At 39.8% G+C, this 21,403-nt stretch overlaps 1 protein-coding gene across 1 annotated transcript; it reads left to right on the forward strand.

Annotated features, from left to right (window-relative positions):
* Positions 1–740: 740 nt before the first annotated feature.
* On the forward strand, positions 741–21,365 carry CNTF (ciliary neurotrophic factor). The gene is made up of 3 exons (XM_070957265.1): positions 741–854; positions 4,651–5,060; positions 21,269–21,365. The coding sequence occupies exons 1-3, from the start codon at positions 741–743 to the stop codon at positions 21,363–21,365; spliced, it is 621 nt and encodes a 206-aa protein (XP_070813366.1).
* Positions 21,366–21,403: the final 38 nt, after the last annotated feature.

Genomic DNA, 21,403 nt, shown 5'->3' on the forward strand with positions numbered 1-21,403 from the left:
AACGAAGCATTTTTTTTTCTTGCAAACTCCACACCTGAGCACCGTGGTTTCAAGTTGGCTGGAAGGAGGGGAAAGTGCTAACTCCTCTGTTTAATACCTGCCGAGCTGAATTAATTGTCTGAGCCAAGAAACGGGAAACTGGAGAAGATTGTAAACCAATACAGAATTGCACCAACAGCAACAGCATCCCTTCTTAGGCTGCACCTAAGCGGCCGAGATTCACATTACCGATCTTTTTTCCAAAACACCAAGGTTGCGAATGGGTTTATTGACACGAAACAGCTTCGTTTCACAACGGGAAAAATAAATCCTACTTAGAAGAGACTCTGAACTCCTTTTGATGTCTCCTGGTCGTGGAATGGTTAGATCACCCCGGGTTGAATTTGCAAGGATTAGCTGGGGACGCCGACGGGGCTATCCGCCAATCAAACTCAAACCCGGAGCAAAACGTTACAGAATAGAGAGCAGAGCAGAGCAGAGCCAGCCAATCGCCGGGGGGGCCAAAAGGTGACCGAAACGCCCGCGTTGCTGCTCTCAGAGGGTTAAGCTCCGCGCCTGGAATGTGCAGTTTCTCCTCAGGCCGCGGGGGACGGAGCGAGCGGGCGGGCGAGCGCGTCAGGCGCACCCGTGAGGAATTCTCTCGTTCGGGCTGGAATGTAGGAGCTGAGCGAGGCTTTTCCAGATCGCTTTCCTGACGCGAGCGGCGCCTGGTCGGCTCCTGCTTTCTCCCCTTGCGGGCGATGGCTACCTCGGAGCGGCAACCCGGGACCTCTCCACACCGGGACTCGTGGCGTCAGACCGTTCTCCTCCTGAGGAAGATGCGCTCCGATGTCAGCAGCCTCCTGGAATGCTACGTGAGTTTCTCTACTGCGCGCGTTCCTCTGGGTGCGCGCGCGCGCAAGAGAGGTGTGTGTTTTAGGGCCGGGGGTTCAGGTTTGGGTGAGGCTAGGGTATAATTGGAGATAAGAGAGCCTCGTGCTGTTGCTTCCATCACTGTTTATTTTTTTTATTTAAAAAATCCCAAATGGAGTTTTGTTAATGCTATCAATTAAGGAACACCATGCACTTGTTCGAAAATCGTATAATACCTAAACAACACATTCTATGATTTATACACAAGTGTGATGATACCTCAGTAAGATCTTTCATCACCCCACTGACGCCTGAAGGTAATGTGTACCTAGTGGTAACTGCAGCTCCCAAAGCAAGCTTGAGCTGCTGTATTTGGGATTTTGTTGTTTTTTTTTTAAATCTGAAGACTGCCATCAGCTCTTTCCACCAACTCCCTTTAAAAAGCTATCTAATATTAGGGAATGAATTATTAGTAGACTGAATCATATAACTGGAATGGACAAACGCTGTGCATACCGGCTTTTCCTGCCCACGAGCAGAGTCATCCACCCCCAACTGGATGCTGAACTGCAGATAACAAATCGCTCAAGTCACAGAGTAAAATGTTGTATTGTTGAACAATAACTAACAAATTAAAGACATTTCAAATGTCCTAGAATTCATGCCCATCAAGCTGTATGTGTGTGTGTGTGTGTACTCATGTGTGCAAAAACCATAAAGTGCTTCTCCCAAAGGAATGTTTTACAGTTTGTTGCCTTAGGGATGGAGAACCTACTTTTTTATCAAAGATCAGGATAGAACTGAAATAAGGGTTCGATTTTATTTATTTTAAGGTGGGTCTGGCTTTGTTAGGAAAGAAATTGGGGGGGGGGAGATAGAATGCCACCTTGTGGGAGACTATGTATATAACTTGACATGTTTTTTTAAACCATGACTACATAATATTTATTTTAAGGAGTCTAACAGTCACACAGATGACGGTCTTGACCAAACCAATTTCACATGGTAGGTTGTAGGATGATAACCATCATCCCAAAAATGATGGGTGGCATGGCAATGAAAAGAGATCTCCATATACCTCCATTGTAACTCGTAGAGGATGGATGGGTTGGTCTACTTCCTTTGCTGCCATGATCAGCTGATCAATTTCTTTGCATGATCATTTAGCAAGATTGAATTCTTATCAATAAATGTCCTATTGCACTCTTGAAGGCACACAGAATGAGAATGAGTTCTTTCCTCACTTATATCAGGGTTAAGGTTAGGGTATCATGTGCCCATCCTCAAGGGCTCATCTGAAAAATAAATGATAAGATATCATGAAATAATCCCATCTGCATCAAGTAATTATTCCAAATGCTTACTTGTTTCTTCAGGGAACAACAGTGATGTTTCTGTTTGCCTGATTTCAATATTGGGATGATAGAAGATTAAAATTAATATTACTAAATGTACTCCACTTGACCCATTCTCTAAGAAAAAAACTGTCATTATATGTATTGGATTCTTCAGATGCTAGACAGGGTGTGAGCAATTGGCTCTGGGAGATAATCAATGCTTTTTCAAGGGAGGAATAACACTGCCTCATTTGAAGGAAGCAGCAGGGCCTTCTTTCTTATAGAAACTATCCCTGGACCGACCTGTGTTTGACAAAGTTCAATCAGCCTTCAACCTGCAGTTTTGGGGTGTATTTGTCAAGAATTTGGTGGGTAATCAGCTATAGAAGATTATTGAGTAGATTGGTGATTTGGAACCTTTTCATTCAGGATTCTGGCCTAGTATAGGTTAGAAACAACATTGGTTCGGTTCTTCTAGTAGGTAGCTATTTCAGGAGTTAGATGTGGCTAGTACACCTTTCTTGGTCCTTTTAAAGCTTTCAATACCACCAACTTTATCCTTTTGGAACATCTAAGGTTTGGGAGTAGGAGGCTCCATTTTACAATGGTTCTGCTCTTGTTTCAGTGGGCAGTTCCCTTCAGTGGCCATGTGGGGGAACACTCTAGTTCATGGAAATTTCAACATGTTTTGCTCCTAGTGGTTCAAAATGGGGTGGTGGAACTTCTGTATTTAGTATTGCCATTCTATTAGTTAGGCTTCAACTTAGTTCCATCTGTGCTGTCCAGCATATTGGGCAACAATTGCTCTCCATCACTTGTGATAAGATCTCATTTAATTGCATCTGTTGTTTCAGTAACAGAAAAAGACGCATTTTAGTTTGCTAGGCCAATGCCTAACTTTCTTTCTTTCTTATAAAGATTTAGGACTGGCAGTGGTGGAGTTTGGGGTTTTATGGTTATGTGTTTATATTTTCACTTTATGCTGTTTAGATTTTTCCAGGATTGGGGCAGATTACAAATACTATAAATAAATAATAAATGAAACAATGTTTTCCTTCAGAATATAGCCTCAGCAGGAGGCAGCGCTTAGTTGACTCAGCTAATTTTGGAAGCTAAGCTAGTTCAGCTCTAATTAATCCTTGGATTGTTAACCATCTCTGAATGATAAAGCTGCTGGCTCTACAGTAAAACATAATGGCTTGCTTTATGCAACATTACAGACCAACTGCCCCAAACTTTATGGCTTAGAGCAGGGGTGTCAAACTCGCGGGCCGCAGACCGGATGCGTCAAGTGCTAGCTCCGCCCCTGCCCGGTTTAGCGAAGGGGAAAAAAGTCCTGATATGTCCTGATGTGACGATGCAAGTTTGACATCCCTAGCTTAGAGGATCATGAAGCCATTTTTAACTTGGATGCAGGAGGTAGTAGGTATGTCTTTCATTAGCAGAGTTGAAAATCTAGGACCCATTTTCTTTGGACTTTGGGAATTAATAGTGAGACTGAGCCCTTCATTCCCATTTGTATTTTACTATTTTTCATCCGTAAATCAGGCGACCTACAGTTATTGTTGTAAATCACCCAGAATCATTTAGGGGAGATGGACTATATAGGAATTCAAAACATTAATAAAATAAAATAAAATAAAATAAAATAAAATAAAATAAAATAAAATAAATAATAAAATAAAATAAAATAATAAAATAAAATAAAATAAAATAAAATAAAATAAAATAAAATAAAATAAATAAAATAAAATAAATAAAATAAAATAAAATAAAATAAAATAATAAAATAAAATAAAATAAAATAAAATAAAATAAAATAATAAAATAAAATAATAAAATAAATAAATAAAATAAGAATTTTGTCATCAAATCTTAGTTCTGCAATTTTAGGGTGTTTGGAGATAGTCTTCAAATTGTCGACATTTTTTCAATCATTATTTTTTAAAGTCTTTATACTTGTATTTAAAACTTATTTTGCTAAACTCAACCTATGTTGTAAAACCTGTTGATCCAAAGGTTCCTTATAGCTGAAAAGCAGTTAACAATAAATTTCTAAAAGTGATTTAAAAAAGGAACTGTGGCAGTGTCCTTTCAAATATCCAACTGTGGTTTCAGCTAGATGGTTATTTCTTTATCTCCTAGTGCTAAAATCCCACCAGATACTACTGTCTTGCAGTCTCTTCATGAGGATCAACTGTCTGAAGCACCTGTGGGTGATCTCAAGTCCTTTCCTTGTCTAGAGAGGAGTTATCGAAGAGCCTGTCCACTTGCTGGCTCTTCATTCCACTGCAGCTGTCAGTGCACCGTTTCTTCCTTGGATGTCCTGCCCCTTATTTTCTCTGTTTATTTATTTTTTAGTTTGTATTTTTTTATTGTTGCAATTGTAACTTTTAATAAAATTACTATTTAAAATCATTCTCTCCTCCTATCTCACTCTCGCTACTCCCCATCGTTTCAGGCTGAGAAGCAAGATCTGGTACAACCCTTCAACTTTGAGTTGATCGATGTTGATTTGATCGATGGAGTACCGCTAGCTGATGTTGAAGAATGGAGTGAGATTTCAGATGCTGAGCGTCTGGGGAGCAACTTACAAGCTTATTGGGCATTTCAGATTCTGTTGGATCAAATCTTGGAAGAGCAGAGAACTGATTTAACCCCAGAGGATGTTGCTTTCCATGAATCTATCCAATCAGTTTTGCTGCAAGTTTCTGCTTTAGCTTACCAACTGGAGGAGCTGATGGTAATGCTGAAGCACAATGTGCCAGCTAAAGAGGTAAAAAATACAAAAAACCCTGATGAAAACAGTTTATTTGAAAGGAAAATAAGGGGCATGAAGGTGCTACAGGAGCTTGCCCAATGGACCGTCAGGTCAGTCCGAGACCTTCGCAAAATCTCTACATCTGTTCAGGTATCACCCACCACTGAGGGTGACAGCCTGACTTAGGCCCAGGAAAAATAAGGATTCCGTTGGATTCTTAAAGCTTCTTTAAAACAATGTCTCTCCCTCGTTTATGGTATTTAGATTGAAGCAGTATGGCCAGCCTGAGCATGAGGAGAAGATTGGAATGAGTTCTCCTCCCATCCATATTAGTCTATACAGGATGCAGCCCATGGAATTTCAAGAGTACCAATGCTACTTGGTGACTCTAGGCTTGTAGTGTTGTTGTGCTATAAGGTTTATTTGCAAATAGATGCAGGCTGAGCACCAGATGAGTATTCATACTATTAACACTCCAATGGATTCCTGTTTCCTGGGAGTTCTGCCAGGAAACTCTCGTTGCCTCTGTCTAGTTCCAGTCTAGACTAATTCTGTGCTTCGTACATACCATTCACTAATCTCCTCCCCGTGATTCTTCAAGGAGGAAAGACCCTCCTCTTCCATTGCAAAGTCATTGCCAGTGTGTTTCTGGTTGCCTTCTTTGCTGAGAACTTAAGCATGACTAGCAACAGCCCCTATGCTAGCTTTTAAGGGCCACTGCCTTGGGGCAGTTATTTTCCAAGTATGGTCCAGGAAGGTCCATGTGGTAGTGTGTTGCAACCTCCCCATGCCCCTTCAGCCCAGTGGTGTACCTAGCATACCCGATGCCCAAAGCAGATCATTTTAACCACCTCCCTCCTCTCTCACCAAGAACTACTTTGGTGTAGGGTCCTGTCATAAGCATGAAGCCAGCTGGGCCACTCACTCTCTCGTACCTTTAGGGAGAAAGCAATGGCAAACCACTTCTGAAAATGTTGGCAACGCAACTGTAAAGGGAACTTGTCAAAGTCAAGTCTGACTTTAAGGCACACCCTTTTCCTTCATCACTGCTGCACCTGCCAATTGTTATTCAGCAGATTAGCATGTTGGAACGGTAACCCAGATCCACACCTGCAGCTTGCCTCCTTGTCATCTTTGGCAGCCCTCCCCTTGTGTCTTACCTGGGGGAGAGAGTGGATCGTTCTCCCACCCTTTCCATAGTATTGTTTCAGCCAGGCTTCTGTCTAATTGGGTGGTCAGTTGACTTTAATCAATGTGTGGATGGGTGGAAAAGGTCATGGGTGGAAAATGTCAGATTTGTCCTGACAAGCCACCCGCCGGAGTCAACTCTTCGTAGTTGCTGCCTCAAGTAATACAAAAAATACTTGATTTTGGATTACATTTTTGGTACAAATTTGACTTTTAAGAGGCCTTTACAGTAAAAATGCAGGGGATGGGAAGTAATACAATTATATAACCATAATTTTATTTGTCAAAAAAGGCAAGGTTCCATATTCTTAAGGACAAAAGCATAAGGAGTCTTTGTTTAATTGGATGATCATCACATTTTCTCTGAATTGTTTCTTCAGATGGCCATGATTTCAGAAAGTCTGAGAAACACAGCCCTAGGGCAACCATACTGAGGTCCTACTTAAAGAAAGCCTTTAAGCCTCCCTCAACAGTTACAAGCAGAGTTCAAGTATCCACAGTGATGAGCCACAGTGGCGCAGTGGTTAGAGTGCAGTACTGCAGGCTACTTCTGCTGACTGTAATTTGGTAGTTCAAATCTCACCAGGCTCAAGGTTGACTCAGCCTTCCATCCTTTCGAGGTGGGTAAAATGAGGAGCCAAATTGTTGGGGGCAATATGCTGACTCTGCAAACCACTTAGGGAGGGCTAGAAAGCACTGTAAAGTGGTATATGTAAGTCTAAGTGCTATCCTGTGAAACCTTAAAGCGGTTCATTAGATTTTGGTTTAGCATGTTGTGTAAATAAGCCATTGTAGTTTATAAGTTTTTCCCAATAGCATTTGAACCTACCAATTGTGGACTAGTTAATAAACCATGATTAAACAAACTGTGATTAAATAGGAAGGAATTGGATTCAGATTAATCATCTTTTATTTTCATTGTGTAATTTCTTTTTTTGAAAGTTCGAAAGCAGATAAACTTAGTTTAGTTTACTTTGCACCTCATACAACGAAATTAAATGCAATCTTCAGTGTACACCATACATAAGAAAACTATAAAAATAAAACAAAAACACACATCCTTCACATTCTATAACCCCTGATACTGCATTAATATTACACTACACAGTAGAATTCAATATAGTTACAGCTCTGGGATGGAAGCTGTTTTTCAGTCTATTTGTCCTTGTTTTTATTGTAAAGAACAAAAAGTAAAGTCCTTTTCTTAAGGCGGAAGAATACAGATTAATGCTATTATTGAAGCCAAAACGATCAAAGTATATAGTTACATTTCTTTTTTTTCCATTTAGCTATCCTAAATGCATAACACAATACTGCCAAGGTTGGCATTCAGGAATGTTCCTTTGAGTCTCTCCTTTTCATTCTCATCAGTAATAGGCCATGGTGCTCAGATGGGGCACAAAAGAAATAGGTGTATTTTTAAGGATATTAAATCATTCCAAATTCTAGTATTTAGTATGAAGGAATTTGGCCAAGAAATCATTTCTGTAAGTTTATATGCAGATCAGTTTCAGACAACTATAACAAAATAAATAGGATTCTATAATATTTATAACTCTACATGCTTAAATCTGAAAAACCAATGGAAGTATGTAGTGTAGGATTAAGGGCTGTTTTTCTTTTTGGGGCAGAAATCTTTATTCTGTGACCTTAGACAAATATAGGACAAGAGTATTTAGTTCATAAAATAAATTGGGAAGGAATTCCATCTCTTTCTCTCCGTCTCTCCCCAAAAGGAAGATTATGGAAATGGATTTATGCATGTAGTAGAAGGTAGGACGGATTTGTGATAATCTCTCAAGTTTTTGTACCAGAGTAATCCAAGGATTGCTTTCCAGAGTAAAAGCAAATAGAATTAAGTAACAACACTGATGCAGTGCAAAAACTGATAGACATTATTTTGTATGGTCAAAATTAAAACAAATTATTTTAAAATAGGCTGTTCTGTAATATAATATATTTGTGGGTATGTTTTTTTTCCACATATAAAATAAATAAGCAAAAAAATAATTAAGCAAAAAATTTCAGTTCTATGAACACAATCAACCTTAATTTGGAGAAATTAAGCATTTTGGTGACAGAAAAAGAGAGGAAGAATAGAAAGAATGTGAATAGAGAACTGTAATAAAGGCTATGGCAGTTTTGCATTTGTATTGTACTTCCAAGCAACCATCTATTTCATTGCCCAAGTCTTCTGATTTCCAGATTAAAATGAAGAAGCAATAATTGGCCTGTACTGACCATACAGGAATGTACTGGTTATTTTAGGACACAATGGGCATGATTATGTCATGGCAAGTCTGCAGCACTGGCACCCAATTGATGGGCAAACAGAAAGGTGTCCTTCCTGGCAACAGAATGAGCATCAAGATGACTCAGCTAATCAGGGTTAATTTGCTGGCCAGCAAGAAGTGCACTGTCTGTGCGCTCAATTTTGCTTTGGGGATAAAAAATCTCCTTTCTCTGGAAAATGTTTTTTTTTTTTTTAATTAATCTCATGACAGTGGGAAGCTTTTTAGGTTGCCATCTTTAGCCACTTTACTCATTTCTAATGTGCGTCATGATATTGGGAGATTACAGATTGGGAAGTACGGCATCTCCTCCATAATGTCTGCTTGGAATGCCCTATACCAGTGATGGCTAACCTTTTTGCCATCGCGTGCCAAAAGCAGGGGGATTGGGGAGGGGGGTCACGTGTGCCCACACCCATAATTCAATGTGCCCCACCCACCCCGTGCATGCACGCAGGACCCCTCCCCCACTCCCCCCGCTTTTGGCACGCAATGGCACGGTGGGCACCATAGGCCCATTTTTTGCCCTCTCCAGGCTCCAGAGGCTTTTTTGGAGCCAGGGGAGGGCGAAAACAGACTTCCCCACCCCCCCGGAGGCCCTCCATAGGCCGGAAACGGCTAGTTTCCCGACTTCCGGTGGGCGCAGAAGGCTAGAAAATCAGCTGGCCGGTGCGCACATGCGCGCTGGAGCTGAGCTAGGATAACACTTGCGTGCCCACAGATATGGCTCCACGTGCCACCTGTGGCAGGCGTGCCATAGGTTCGCCATCACGGCCCTATACCATAATGCTCAGCAACATTGGAAATGGGAGCTCCTTCTTTGACAAGACCTGTCAGGTTACAGCAGAAGATTCCGGAATATAGAACTATAATAAGGCTCTGGAATGACACAAAATGATTGCTAGAGGAAGGAGTAACGATTTTATCTATGATGGTGACAGTGTCTGCCTCCTCCCCACCCCCCCAAAAAATATTTGGAAAAGCGTTTAGTTTTCTGGGGAGTGTAATTCCCTTAAATTTTGTGAGTTGTTTGCTACTGTGAATAATGATTGTGGAGGAAAGCCAAGTTGCATGAAAAACCACTCTCTGAATAGTTGTCCTCATTGCAAATAGTGATTTAAATTTATATTCCCTTCATTGTCATGAAGATGAACATCCAAAATCAGTACAATGGAATAGATTTTGTACAAAATTTGTCAAAAGTAAGACTCCTCACTCCCACATTGTTGGGTGTGTAGGATAGGTGGGGAAGGAGCAAACAATTCTATTTATTTTTCCGTAAAAGCTCTGGTCATCTAAGCTATGGACTCTTGGGGGAGGGGATCACTGGTTCCTACGTACTATTTATACTTAATGTTCTTTCATTGGATTGAATCCAGATTTGCTCTTCTCTTAATGAAAGATTCTTTGGCTCAGATTCTGCTGAAGCTCCCACTAAAAAAAAATGAGAGAATTTTTTTTTTAAAGTTCCCCTTTTATAGTCTTCAAAGCTGCCTCCCATATGATTTTGAAATGATCCCACAATCTTCCAGAAAATATTTCCAGCCAACCTAGAGAGGAAGATGGATAAGGAACTGATGATAAGTACTCCTCCTTCTTCTGCCAGTAGGAATACCCAGTTTCAGAATTGTGAAATTGGCAGATCTAGAACCTGTACATTGAAGAAACATGAGAAATAATTATTTTTTTCCATAATGGTGTCTGCCTTATCTCTATACTAACTTGAATGTTTATTTATCCTCTTTTAAAACAATGTGAAGTGCTTCATTTGGCATGCTTGTTCAGCTACTGAAATATGCAAAATATGTGAAATGTAATCATTATGAGTGATTCCTTATTTTTGTACTGTGAGCTAAATTTCTGATAGAAGAAAATGTCTAATAAATGTTAAATGTGATATCTTTGATTAATGGAAATAATACTGACAGATTTCACTTGTAACATAACTAGTTTGATTGGTTAAAATAAATACCGGTATTTTATTAAAATATTAAAGAGGATGCTGTATGATCAAGTAGCACATTATTTTAAATTAATTATATTCAGCTCTATCAATAATTTCCTGTGGAAAAAAATTCCTTCTCTCTCTTCAGCTCTTATTCCTCTACTCAAATCTGTGGTGATTCAAGAGAAGAGGAGAGGCTAGAGAACTTCCCTTTCCCAGAAGGAAAGTAATTAATGTTTGGATACTGCTGAATGCATTTTTTTTCATTGGGGTATGCTAAAAATTGTGGAAAGCAAATGTCACCTTAGAAGAGGCATTCTGCTTTTACATGCACTGGAAGGAATGCCTCTTCTCAGACTATGCTAGCTGTGGCACATTTGTGTGTCAATGACTACCAATGGATGTTTTGTTTTGTCTCAGAGTGATAGTTTCATAGACATGGAAATTTACTTCGTGATTAACTCGTATTATCAAAAAGGTTTTATTTGGACAAATCAGAGAGTTATTTATCGAATTATATTGAAAATTGTTCAGAGATTTAAAAAAAATAAAGCGTGTTATTTTAAAGCAAAGTATTTTCTTCATTTTTTTGTAGTAATTATTCAAATGATAAAATAAATTCAAAACATGGAATATTTCAGGCTAATCAATTATAAGCATTGGGAGAAGAAAACAGGAATGCAGCTAATGGTGCTACCAGCAGAGAGCAATGATAACAAACACTTTCAAGCTCACCTTTTTTACTTTTAGAATTTCATCCTTCCTGAACAATGAATAATGCTGGATAATATTTCCTGTACATTTTATTCCAAATCAAAAATTGCCCAAGGAATCATTGGTGAACTTTTGGGCCAAATGACAGTGATCTCTTGACATTTCACCAGCAGTTGCTTCTGGCATCTTCAGAGGCAGAGTAAGGAACTGATTGGTTGAACTGGCGAGAGGATACATAGTTGATCCACGCCATAGAATCCAAGAAAGCTGGTTCCTGATTGGTTCAAAATAGACAAAATCGTTTCAAAATGGATCAGTCAGAGGAGGAATCAGGGATCAGCTTATCAGATTCTAATATAAAAGCTTGGTCAACCCATTTCAGTTGCCTGTGAGCATCTGAGAGGTATACTACAAAGCAGCTCACTCTGTCTCTGAAGATACTAGACTTTGAAAGTGCGAAAAAAAGTAAGAATGGGGTGAGGCTGGTGCCTAGGTAGAAATACCTGTATTTGCAAACCATTGCTTAGGAGAGGCGTTTCTATAGCTGCAATTACGTTTCCTGAGAATATATAACAATTACAAAAGAAGTTGAATCCTCTCCTACTGTAGTCAAGTTAACCTGTGGTTCCGATCTTTTATTACTCAGCTACAAAAATTCAGATGACCACCAGATGGCAGCAAAGAGATTGAGAGTTTCCTCTTCCCTTACCTAAAAACAGCTTCTTAAATCTTGGCAATTTTAAGATGTGTGGACTTCCAACATGCTGGCTGAGGAATTCTGACAATTGAAGTCCATACTTCTTAAAGTTGCCAAGGTTGTTCTAGAAAATAATCAGCTGGGGAAGTCTGCAGCAAAAAAAAAAAAATGCAAATCAGGCAAAAGATCTGGGAGAACAAAAAGGTCAAAAAGTTACTGTTGGAAGATTATTCAATATGGGAAATTCCAATGTTGGTTTGTTTCTGTTTGGGTCCTCAGTGTTTTTGAGCTATTGCCATTCTGTAAATTATCCATCCTATCCAAGATCTTCATAATGTAGTTTCAGACAAAAGTCCTTTTCAGTAAAGGGCATTCACAATTTTAACTGGAAATTTCTGCCACAGTATTACTGGCTATTTCCCTCTGTCTTGTCCATTATTTCATTATATCTTGCGCCCTCTCTTTCTCTCTCCCTCCCTCTCTCCCTCCCCCCCTCTCTCTGGAAGATAGCATTAAATATGGTTTCCTTTCAATATTTTTAAAATTAAGATAACTATATTTTGTAATTAAAAATTTTCAAACACTCATAAGGTTCCCACAAGAACTGTGTGAGTATGTGTGTGTGTGCAGGACAGGGCAGGGGAAAATAAATATCAAAGCACTGTTGTAACATTGTTGTTCATGGCTGGGAGGTCAATGCAAATAAAAGTAAAGACCAATTGGCTCATACTTTTAAAAACTTTTCTACATCAGTCAACTTCTTTTCTTATGGCTTCTGAAAAGGCTTCATTGAAAACTCACCTCTTAATTAGCTTACATCCCCTGCATGGGAATTGCTTAAAATGGTCTATAGCAGATCTGATCATTCACAAAACAAAAATGAATTACAGTAGCATTTCTTAGCAAAATTCCTCCATATGTGTGTGGGTCTGTGTATGAACATGTTAATAGAGATAGGCAGCTGGCATGCAATTTCTTGCACATTAATAGTAGTTTGTAGAAGAGAATAATATCTGGAACAACATGTTGAAGACAGGCAAGAAAACACACAGTGAAACTGAGCTTTCTTGTGCTTTATCCACTCCCACTTTATGTGTATTCAGTTCCCATCCATCTCTCTTTAGCAACTGGAGCACAAGGTAGTCTTGATTGATTAAAAAATGAGTTGAAATAAGCATTGAGTCAGAGCCAAGTACATGGTGAACTTTGCCGAGAAACCTGATAAAACAATGAATGACTATCTGCTTGTGAAGTAGACAATTTGGGAAATAACATAGCATTGACCTAAATCTGATTAACTCTGTAAATGTTCCCATGGTAAGGAATCTGATTCAATTAAATAGGTCATTTCCCATTCAACTTTGTGCTTCATTCTTGCTCATTTGTGAATGTGCAGCAGGATCAGGGGAAATTTTTGTGGCTGAAGACCGCACTTAATTTTGGGGATAGGCTTGAGAGCCATAATGATGGGTTCGTGATGCAGACTAGGAGTGGTTGCGAACTGTCAGAACTGGAATTTTCAATTTCTTGTCCCAAGTTGATGTGTGTGCTTGAGACTGCAATAAGCTTTCATTATGTTGTACACAGAGGTGGTACTGTATTCAGCAGGTTCTGACCAGAGGTGGGTTTTACTTACCTTTACTACTGGTTCGCAACGGGTCTACGTGCACACGCTTTGTCTACGCAATGGATCTACGCATGAGCAGATTGTCATTTATGACATCTGGGCGGGTGGGCGGAGCCTCCCGCCGATTTTACTACTGGTTCTATAGAACCGGACAGAACCAGGAGCAGTAGTGAAATGTAAAATTTGTTACTACCGGTTCTGTTGACGTGGCTTGGTGGGGGTGGGGGTAATGTGACTTGGTAGGTGTGGTCAACTTTTTTTTTTTTAACTTTTAAAAGCATTTTTTCTACAACCTCTTCGGCCACCATCGCTACCGGATCGAGTGATCTGGTCTGAACTGGGAGCATTTCACCCCTGACCGGGATCAACCCACCACTGGTTCTGACCAGTTCTGGAGAACTGGTAGTGGAAATTTTGAAGAGTTGGGAGAACCAGTAAATATCACTTCTGACTGGCCCCGCCCCCATCTATTCTCTGTGTCCCAAGTCCCAGCTGATTGGGAGAAAATGGGGATTTTACAGTATCCTTCCCCTGGAGTGGGATGGGAATGGAGATTTTACAGTATCCTTCCCCTGCCACACCCACCAAGCCACACCCATCAAGCCACGCCCACAGAACCAATAGTAAAAAAATTTGAATCCCACCACTGGTTGTACAATACACATTTACCTATTTTCCCCTTACAAAAGGGCAAGGTTAATTCCTAGGAGCATATCCCTCAATTATGGAAAGCTGTCTGAGTTCTCCAAAGAGAAGGCTTAGGGGCTATATGAAGTCCTGAGACCTTGGTTTTCCCATCACTGCTTTATTGGTGAGTTTCCTTCAAAAAAGCATTACAGGTAATCCTCAACTTACGACCACAGTTGAGCTCAAAATTTATGTTGTTAAGTGAGAAGTTTGTTAAGTGAGTTTTGCCCCATTTTACGACTTTTCTCGTCACTTTTGTTAAGTGAATCACTACTAATTCTTCAATTAGTAACACGGTTGTTAAGCGGATATGGTTTCCCATTGACTTTGTCAGAAATTCGCAAAAGGGGATCATGTGACTTTGGGATACTGCAATTGTCATAAATGTGAGCCAGTTGTCAAGCATCCCAATGAAAACCACATGGCCATGCGGGTGCTGCAACGGTCATAAGTGTGAAAAATGGTCATAACTCCCTTTTTTAAGTGCCATTATAATTTTGAATGATCATTAAATGAACTGTTGTAAGTTGGGGACTACCTGTATCTGTACTTCTCATCTCATCTTAAACACATCTGGTGTCTCTAACTTACCACAAGCATGTTTCTATTTAGCTACTTACAATTTTCAACTATTCTAGTACCAATTTTCTAAGATATAAGTAACTTAAACAAATATCAACATAAGCCAGAATTGTTCCTGTCTCTGGAAAAGCACTTATTCCTTCTGTCTTTTCAGAAGCAAAATTCTAGAGAAAAGAGTATAGGAGTAGTAGATAACCTATTATTATTATTATTATTATTTAAATCATTATTTTAAAAAATCACTGTTATTCCAACATTTCACCTTTTCCCTGAAGTTGCCTTTTTATTAATTTGCTTGGTATGGGAAGTCTTGTGGTATGCCGCCCAGAATCAGCTTGTGTGAAATGGGCAGTCATATAAATTTAGTTAAATAAAGTCTTCACATCTTTGTCCAAAGATTGCATCAGACAGTTCTAGGCTTGGTTTCTGCATTATTTCCCTAGATTCATTGCAACAGGAGAACATTTGTGGTATTTTAATTTTACTTCATCATTTATTTTTGGACAGAAAATGCTGTTGCATTGGCAAGCCAAGTATTGGAAGTGCTTATAAAGGAGTAAAGATCAAGATTCCTTTGCGTTGAGTTTAGCCTTTTATTTTTTTTTTTTGGCATCCATGGAAGTAGTTTGCAATTGTCCTCTTTCAGGACCTTTTTTCAACTTCCTTATGCAAATTACAGCTCTGAGATACCCCTCCAAAAGCTAACCTAGCCTGACCCTGCTTAGCTTTTTTTGAAAATAGCTACAGTCAGCTCATTATTGCCATCTGCTGAGCTATCTCCTATTTAATGGATAATGTTTCTCATTTGCAAGTCCAGTTAACTTTTATTATAACTGAGGCTAGGTAATTAAAGCATTTGAGCAAGCTGTATGTGTTGAACACACAGCAAAATATTAGGGAAAGAGGAATTGCCATATTTAGTCTAATGCTGAGTAGAATGTTTTCATATTCTGATCAGAGATGACTGTTTCAGCCGGCCTGTAACTATGGATAAATGCCTGATTGGGTGTGACATTTAAATTAACTCAAGTTCCTCTTTTGATATGAGTTCATGTCTATCTATACCTCAGCTACAAGACTAGACTGTAAAATGAATTGTAACTCCTCTCTATTCATAATTCGGTTTGTGTCTCAATTTGCCACACTGAAATGCAACAGTCTTCACAAATTGGAGGGGTAAAGCTAAATCAAACCCCCAAAATTATTTAAAGCTTAGGGCAGTGGTGGGATTCAAATAATTTAACAACTGGTTCTCTGCCCTAATGATTTCTTCCAACAACCAGTTCACCAAACTGCTCAGAAAATTAACAACCGGTGCGAACTGGCTGAATCCCACCACTGGCTTAGGGTATATCAGCCGGTTGCAGAGTTGCAAGAATGATAAATGAGATGAAGAATTAATATTAATATGCTTTATATGTGTAATATAATTAATCTGCAATAATGTTATCTTCTACTATAAATCTGTATTGTTTTAGACTTAAGCCATTGGGCCTAAAGGAAATGAGAAGCTCAGCTCTTTTTTTAAAAAAAATATTTTTATCCTACTTATCCTACTCATATACAATTCAAGACAGCAAACATAGCTAATATTCTTTCCTCCTCCTATTTTCCCCACAACAACAATCCTGTAAGATGGGCTGAGAGAAAGAGACTGGTCCAAGTCACCCAGCTGGCTTTCATGCTTAATGGAGGCCTAGAACCCACTGTCTCCTGGTTTGTAGGCCAACATCTTAACCACTACACCAAACGGACTCTTTTTCAAAAAAATTTGTGAGGGATTCAATGGGTCCAATTGCTTCAAGCTTCATACATGGAAGCGCCATCTAAAGTATGTTTCAGTATTGAAAATGCATTGACAGACTTTTAATTCAAGATAGCAAGCCACGTTCGTTAAAATAAAACTTCACAATTATTTTGGTATTTTGTAGACTTTCATTTATTAGGCTGCTGATGTCAGCGGACCAAAAACAGCAGAGGAAAAAAATGCACTCACGTGAGATACAGAAGGAAGAAAATTGGAAGGGGTGGGAAAAGAGGAATCACTTCTTATGCAGTAGGAAAAAAAAACCACTTGCCACTAAATCTTCATTACTGCTGAGGAGATGGTATCTTGCACTGTAAAGGGATTCTTTACAGCAGACCATTTGGCATATATATATTGCTCTGCAGTCCAACAATGTAATGCTGGCATCAACTTTACCACTGGCATCTTTGGATTTTAATCTTCTGTCTAGTGTAAAATGGATTCTGGCACAAGATAACAGTTTCTGTGTAAGAGGTGAGCTTGGTACCATTTAAAAGTTGCTACAATCTCTCTTCAATATAAACCCAATAAGATTAGTTGAGTTATAAGTTCTCTGCGTACTTAATATGTTTCCTCTCTCCTTAGGGTCATAAAATGTCAGATGTATTTATGTTTATATTGAACAGGCAGTGACATTCACGGGTATAGGCTGAAGCCAATAGTAAACAGCCCAACCAAAGAATGTCTAAGACCATCTCTACCAAAACTGGCAGAGCAAGAATGTAAACTGACAGCAAACACTACACTCCGATGTTACCTAGTTTGGGGAATGAAACATCTGCAAGAAAACAAGCAAGCTCAGAGAGCACCAGGGATCCTGGGTAAGCTTAATTGAATCTCTGTAAATGGAATGTGTCAGTTTCCCCATGTATGGTTGGCAGTAAATAACAGACCTCATTTAACCCCATAATTGAACTCTTTTTTTTTAATTTATAAACTTTATTAAAACACATATAAAAACATTTACACAACATAATTGAACTCTTGGTTAGACATGACAAAAAACTGCCAGACTTGGTTAGATTAGAATGTATGTTACAAATAAGAATGAAGACTCAAATACAGTGTTCCCCCGTCAGTCCAAAGAAGTCTTCTTGAGGTGTTGAAGTCCTGACTTCTTTTCCTCCCGCCACTCTGAATTAATAGACATTTGTTGGGTCACTTGATGGTCATGGCTGTGCTGTGGTTATATAATGACCATCGCTGGCCCAGAAATTGCTGGTTCCCACCTCACCAGTCTCTGTCCATCTTATGTGTTTACATTTTTAAATACTTGATGAAAAACTATATATGTCAAGTTTGTTCTTTGAATCTGGGATTATGTAATACTGTATTCTCAGCATAACTGAAGTTCATTTCAAACTATACTTTAAAAGAAAGCTCTATGCTTCGGAAGCTATACAAGGAACTTTTGTAGGATTGCTCAAAGAGTGTAAATGAAGTGTTGAATTTACAGACAGAAGAGAATATTTGTAACACAGGGCTGAACTGTGCAATCTTTGGTGTTCTCTGAGCTTGATCGTTTGCTTGCAGATGTTTCATTATCAATCCAGGGTTGGGCTGCTGGGGGTTCTCAGGAATTTGGGAGAATCTCTAGCTAAGATTCTGTGCAGTTTGGAGAAACCCCAAATCCCACTCCTGGCTGGCCCCCACAACCCCGCCTCCCCCCCCAGAGCCCCCACGCAGCCTGTTTGGATGCAGGTAAGTGCAGGGTGCGTGTGGAGGCTCGGGGAGGGTAAAAAACAGGCCTACCGGAAGTTCGGGAAGGCCGGACGTTCGGGAAGGCCCGTTTCCGGCCTCCAGAGGGCCTCCGGAGCCTGGGGAGGCTGTTTTCACCCTCCTGGAGGCTCGACGAAAGCCTCTGGAGCCCAGGGAGGGCAAAAATGCCCCCCTCTGTGGTGCAGGAGGCTGACTAGGCCACGCCCACCATGGCCACGCCAACCCAGCAACCGGGTAGAGAACCCCTTGCTAAAACCTTTGAAGCCCATCCCTGTACCAAACTAGATAATACCCCAATCATTGGACAGATGTTTTCCCTCTGCCTACTGATCCTAAAGACCCTACTGATTTGTATTCAACCATTCTATTATTGGAGCACCAATGGCAAAGAAATAAAAGAGTGGCAGATCATTCAGCCACTGCTCTGGGGAGGCTGCCTTTCTGTCCAGCAATTGAGAGATCAGTTATATCTCTACGGAGCCTGGAATACTGGGAAGGGTCCCTAGGACCCTCAACTGTCTGAATCATTGCTATTATTCCCAAATAATCCTTCAAATAGATGTTTGCCGATCACCTCTTTTAGCTAAAAGCTATTTGAGTGTGCAACAGTTTTACAGTTCACATAAAAACCAAACCAGGGGGTCTTTTTTTAAGTATGAAAATAATAATATAAAGTATTTTTAAAACAATACTGGGGGTCTTTTAGGTACCTTAGCTGAAGATGGATTTCTATCCCCAAAGATTTATAAATGAAATTATATGCGAGGAAGCTGGAAAGAGAGAGAATTGCTATCTTATTTCTGACCCAGTTCTTGCCAGGACTCAAGTTGCAAATAAATGAGGTCTGAATACAATACAGGACAGTTCCAATATCAAGGCAAGCTCATTTGTGATTTTGGCTTTTAGTGAAGCATGTGTGTATTTGTTTTGTCTTAAGCAAGCACAGCTGCATCAAACAATGAGTCAACTACCTTGCTAAAAATGTCATGAATCTAGAAACTCTCTGCTCTCACAGTTGGATAATTCTACCTCCTACCATTGTCTAGCTGATAAAATAAAGGAACAACTCCATTATTTTCTGGTCTGAGGAGGCCAACCATGATTTGCGTAAGATGGATGAGATGCGTAAACTAGAGTAGAGCATGAGAGATTCTGTCAAAGTCCATTTTTGCACATGAAGAGTGCTTGTAAGGCCTTAAATTCCAATGTTATACAGCTTAGCATACCTAATTAGCCCAAATAGAAGAAATGCATGCTGGTTGGGGATGATGGGATTCATAATCATAATCATAAGTTTATTTGTCAAGCACATATAAGATAACAGGTAAAAGTATAAACATAATTTGAATACATGAAAAGAGTAAGTAAAAAGGAATATTAGGACAGGGACGGTAGGCACGCTGGTGCACTTATACACGCCCCTTACAGACCTCTTAGGAATGGGGTGAGGTAAACAATAGACAGTTTAAGGTTAAAGTTTTGGGGGGAAATCTGAGAGGAAAATGGTGACATAGTACAGATAGTCCTTGACTTACAACCATTTGTATAGTGTCCATTCAAAGTTACAATAGGCACTGAAAAAAAGTGACTTATGATCATTTTTCACAATAGGCGCTGAAAAAGTGACATGATCATTACAACTGTTGCAACATCCCCATGGTCACATGATCAGAATTCAGACACTTGGCAACTGTCTCATATTTGTGACGATTGCAGTGTCCCAAGGTCATGTGATCACCTTTGCACTCTCCTGACAAGCAAAGTCAATCAGGAAGCCAAATTCACTTAACAACCTTGTTACTAATATTAAAACTGCAGCGATTCATGTAACAACTGTGGCAAGAAAGATTGTAAAATGAGGCAAAACCTAGGAGCGTAAATTTTGGGCTCAATTGTGGTCATAAATCGAGAACTACCTGTACTAAATTTAATGAACCAATTATAGGATTTGCTATAAAGAACTTCTTTCATGTCAATTAAGAAACAATGTGTAAGTAAGCCTGCATGAGTGATAGCATTAAATTCTATTCTACTTTGTTAGGAAAAATATCAGAAGAGCCTGGAATGAGGAACTTTTACAAAAAAAATACTTGATAGGAGTCTTCTCAGCTGTGAAACCTGGTGGGTAGCCCTGAACAATTCCTTGTTGCCAGCCCTGTCCTGTTCACTCATTTTACGTGAACTGGGCACACCAACAAGTGTTAAGACTCATATGGTTCTCCAAGCATAGTCACCCCAACATCTCAATGCACCCAAACTAAGGAGAATATTATTTCTAATGAGCCAAATTCCATTCCTGCTCTTCAAATCTGCCTGCTCAATGGGCAATGGGTGGGGCTTGAGCGAGGGCCAGTGTGTAGCATCCCATCCAGGGGTGGGTTCTACTTACCTTTACTACCGGTTTGCAACGGGGCCGTGTGCGCGCGCTTGCTTTGCTCATGTGCGCTCTTCTGCGCATGTGAAGAAGTGTTCTGATGACGTCAGGGTCAGTGGGCGGAGCCTCCCACCGGTTTTACTACCGGTTCTATAGAACCGGTGCGAACCGGGGGCAACCCACCACTGATCCCATCCCACTGTATGTATATTGAAATACTTAGTTCAGTCCAAATACCAGAACACGATAATTCTTAGCATAATATAATGTCTGAGCTGTTTATCTAAGAGTCTTTCATCAGCAGAGGCCAGAATGGAACTAGAGAAGAAGTGCTGGCATCCTGATGAATTGCCATGACTCTGGCTGGTGTTTTGGAACTGTTGTCTTTTTGCAAGGTGGAAAACAGGAGATGACAAGACTTCAGCCATGGCCCAGAGAAGAAAAAAGGCTAGTGTCTAGAGGAGGGAAGTTTGAATTTGCTAGCAGAAAAGAGAGAAGAATAACTAACCGTTAAAAAACCTCTCTTTTTACCACCCTGTAATCCCTTAATTCAGGGTAGAGTTGGGGAGATGGATGGAGTTGAGCATTTACTGGCCGGATGCCCTTCCTGACGCCATGTGGAATTTGCATCAGATATTTTTTCGCAGCATGGAGTTCACAGCTTGTATTTTTTCCTTTGTGCTCTAGGAAACATCTGCCGCTACCTAGGATTGAACTCCTAACTTTCAAGGTGGGAAGCAAGTGTCTTCACCACTGGGCCACAACGCCGCTTATAGAAGAGTAACTAACCATAAACGTCCAAATATATCAGTTTATTGTGAT

This window comes from Pituophis catenifer, unplaced genomic scaffold (genome assembly GCF_029215685.1).
Source record: "Pituophis catenifer annectens isolate HBS135680 unplaced genomic scaffold, rPitCat1.0.hap2 SCAF_1, whole genome shotgun sequence".
NCBI classification, from domain to species: Eukaryota; Metazoa; Chordata; class Lepidosauria; order Squamata; family Colubridae; genus Pituophis; species Pituophis catenifer.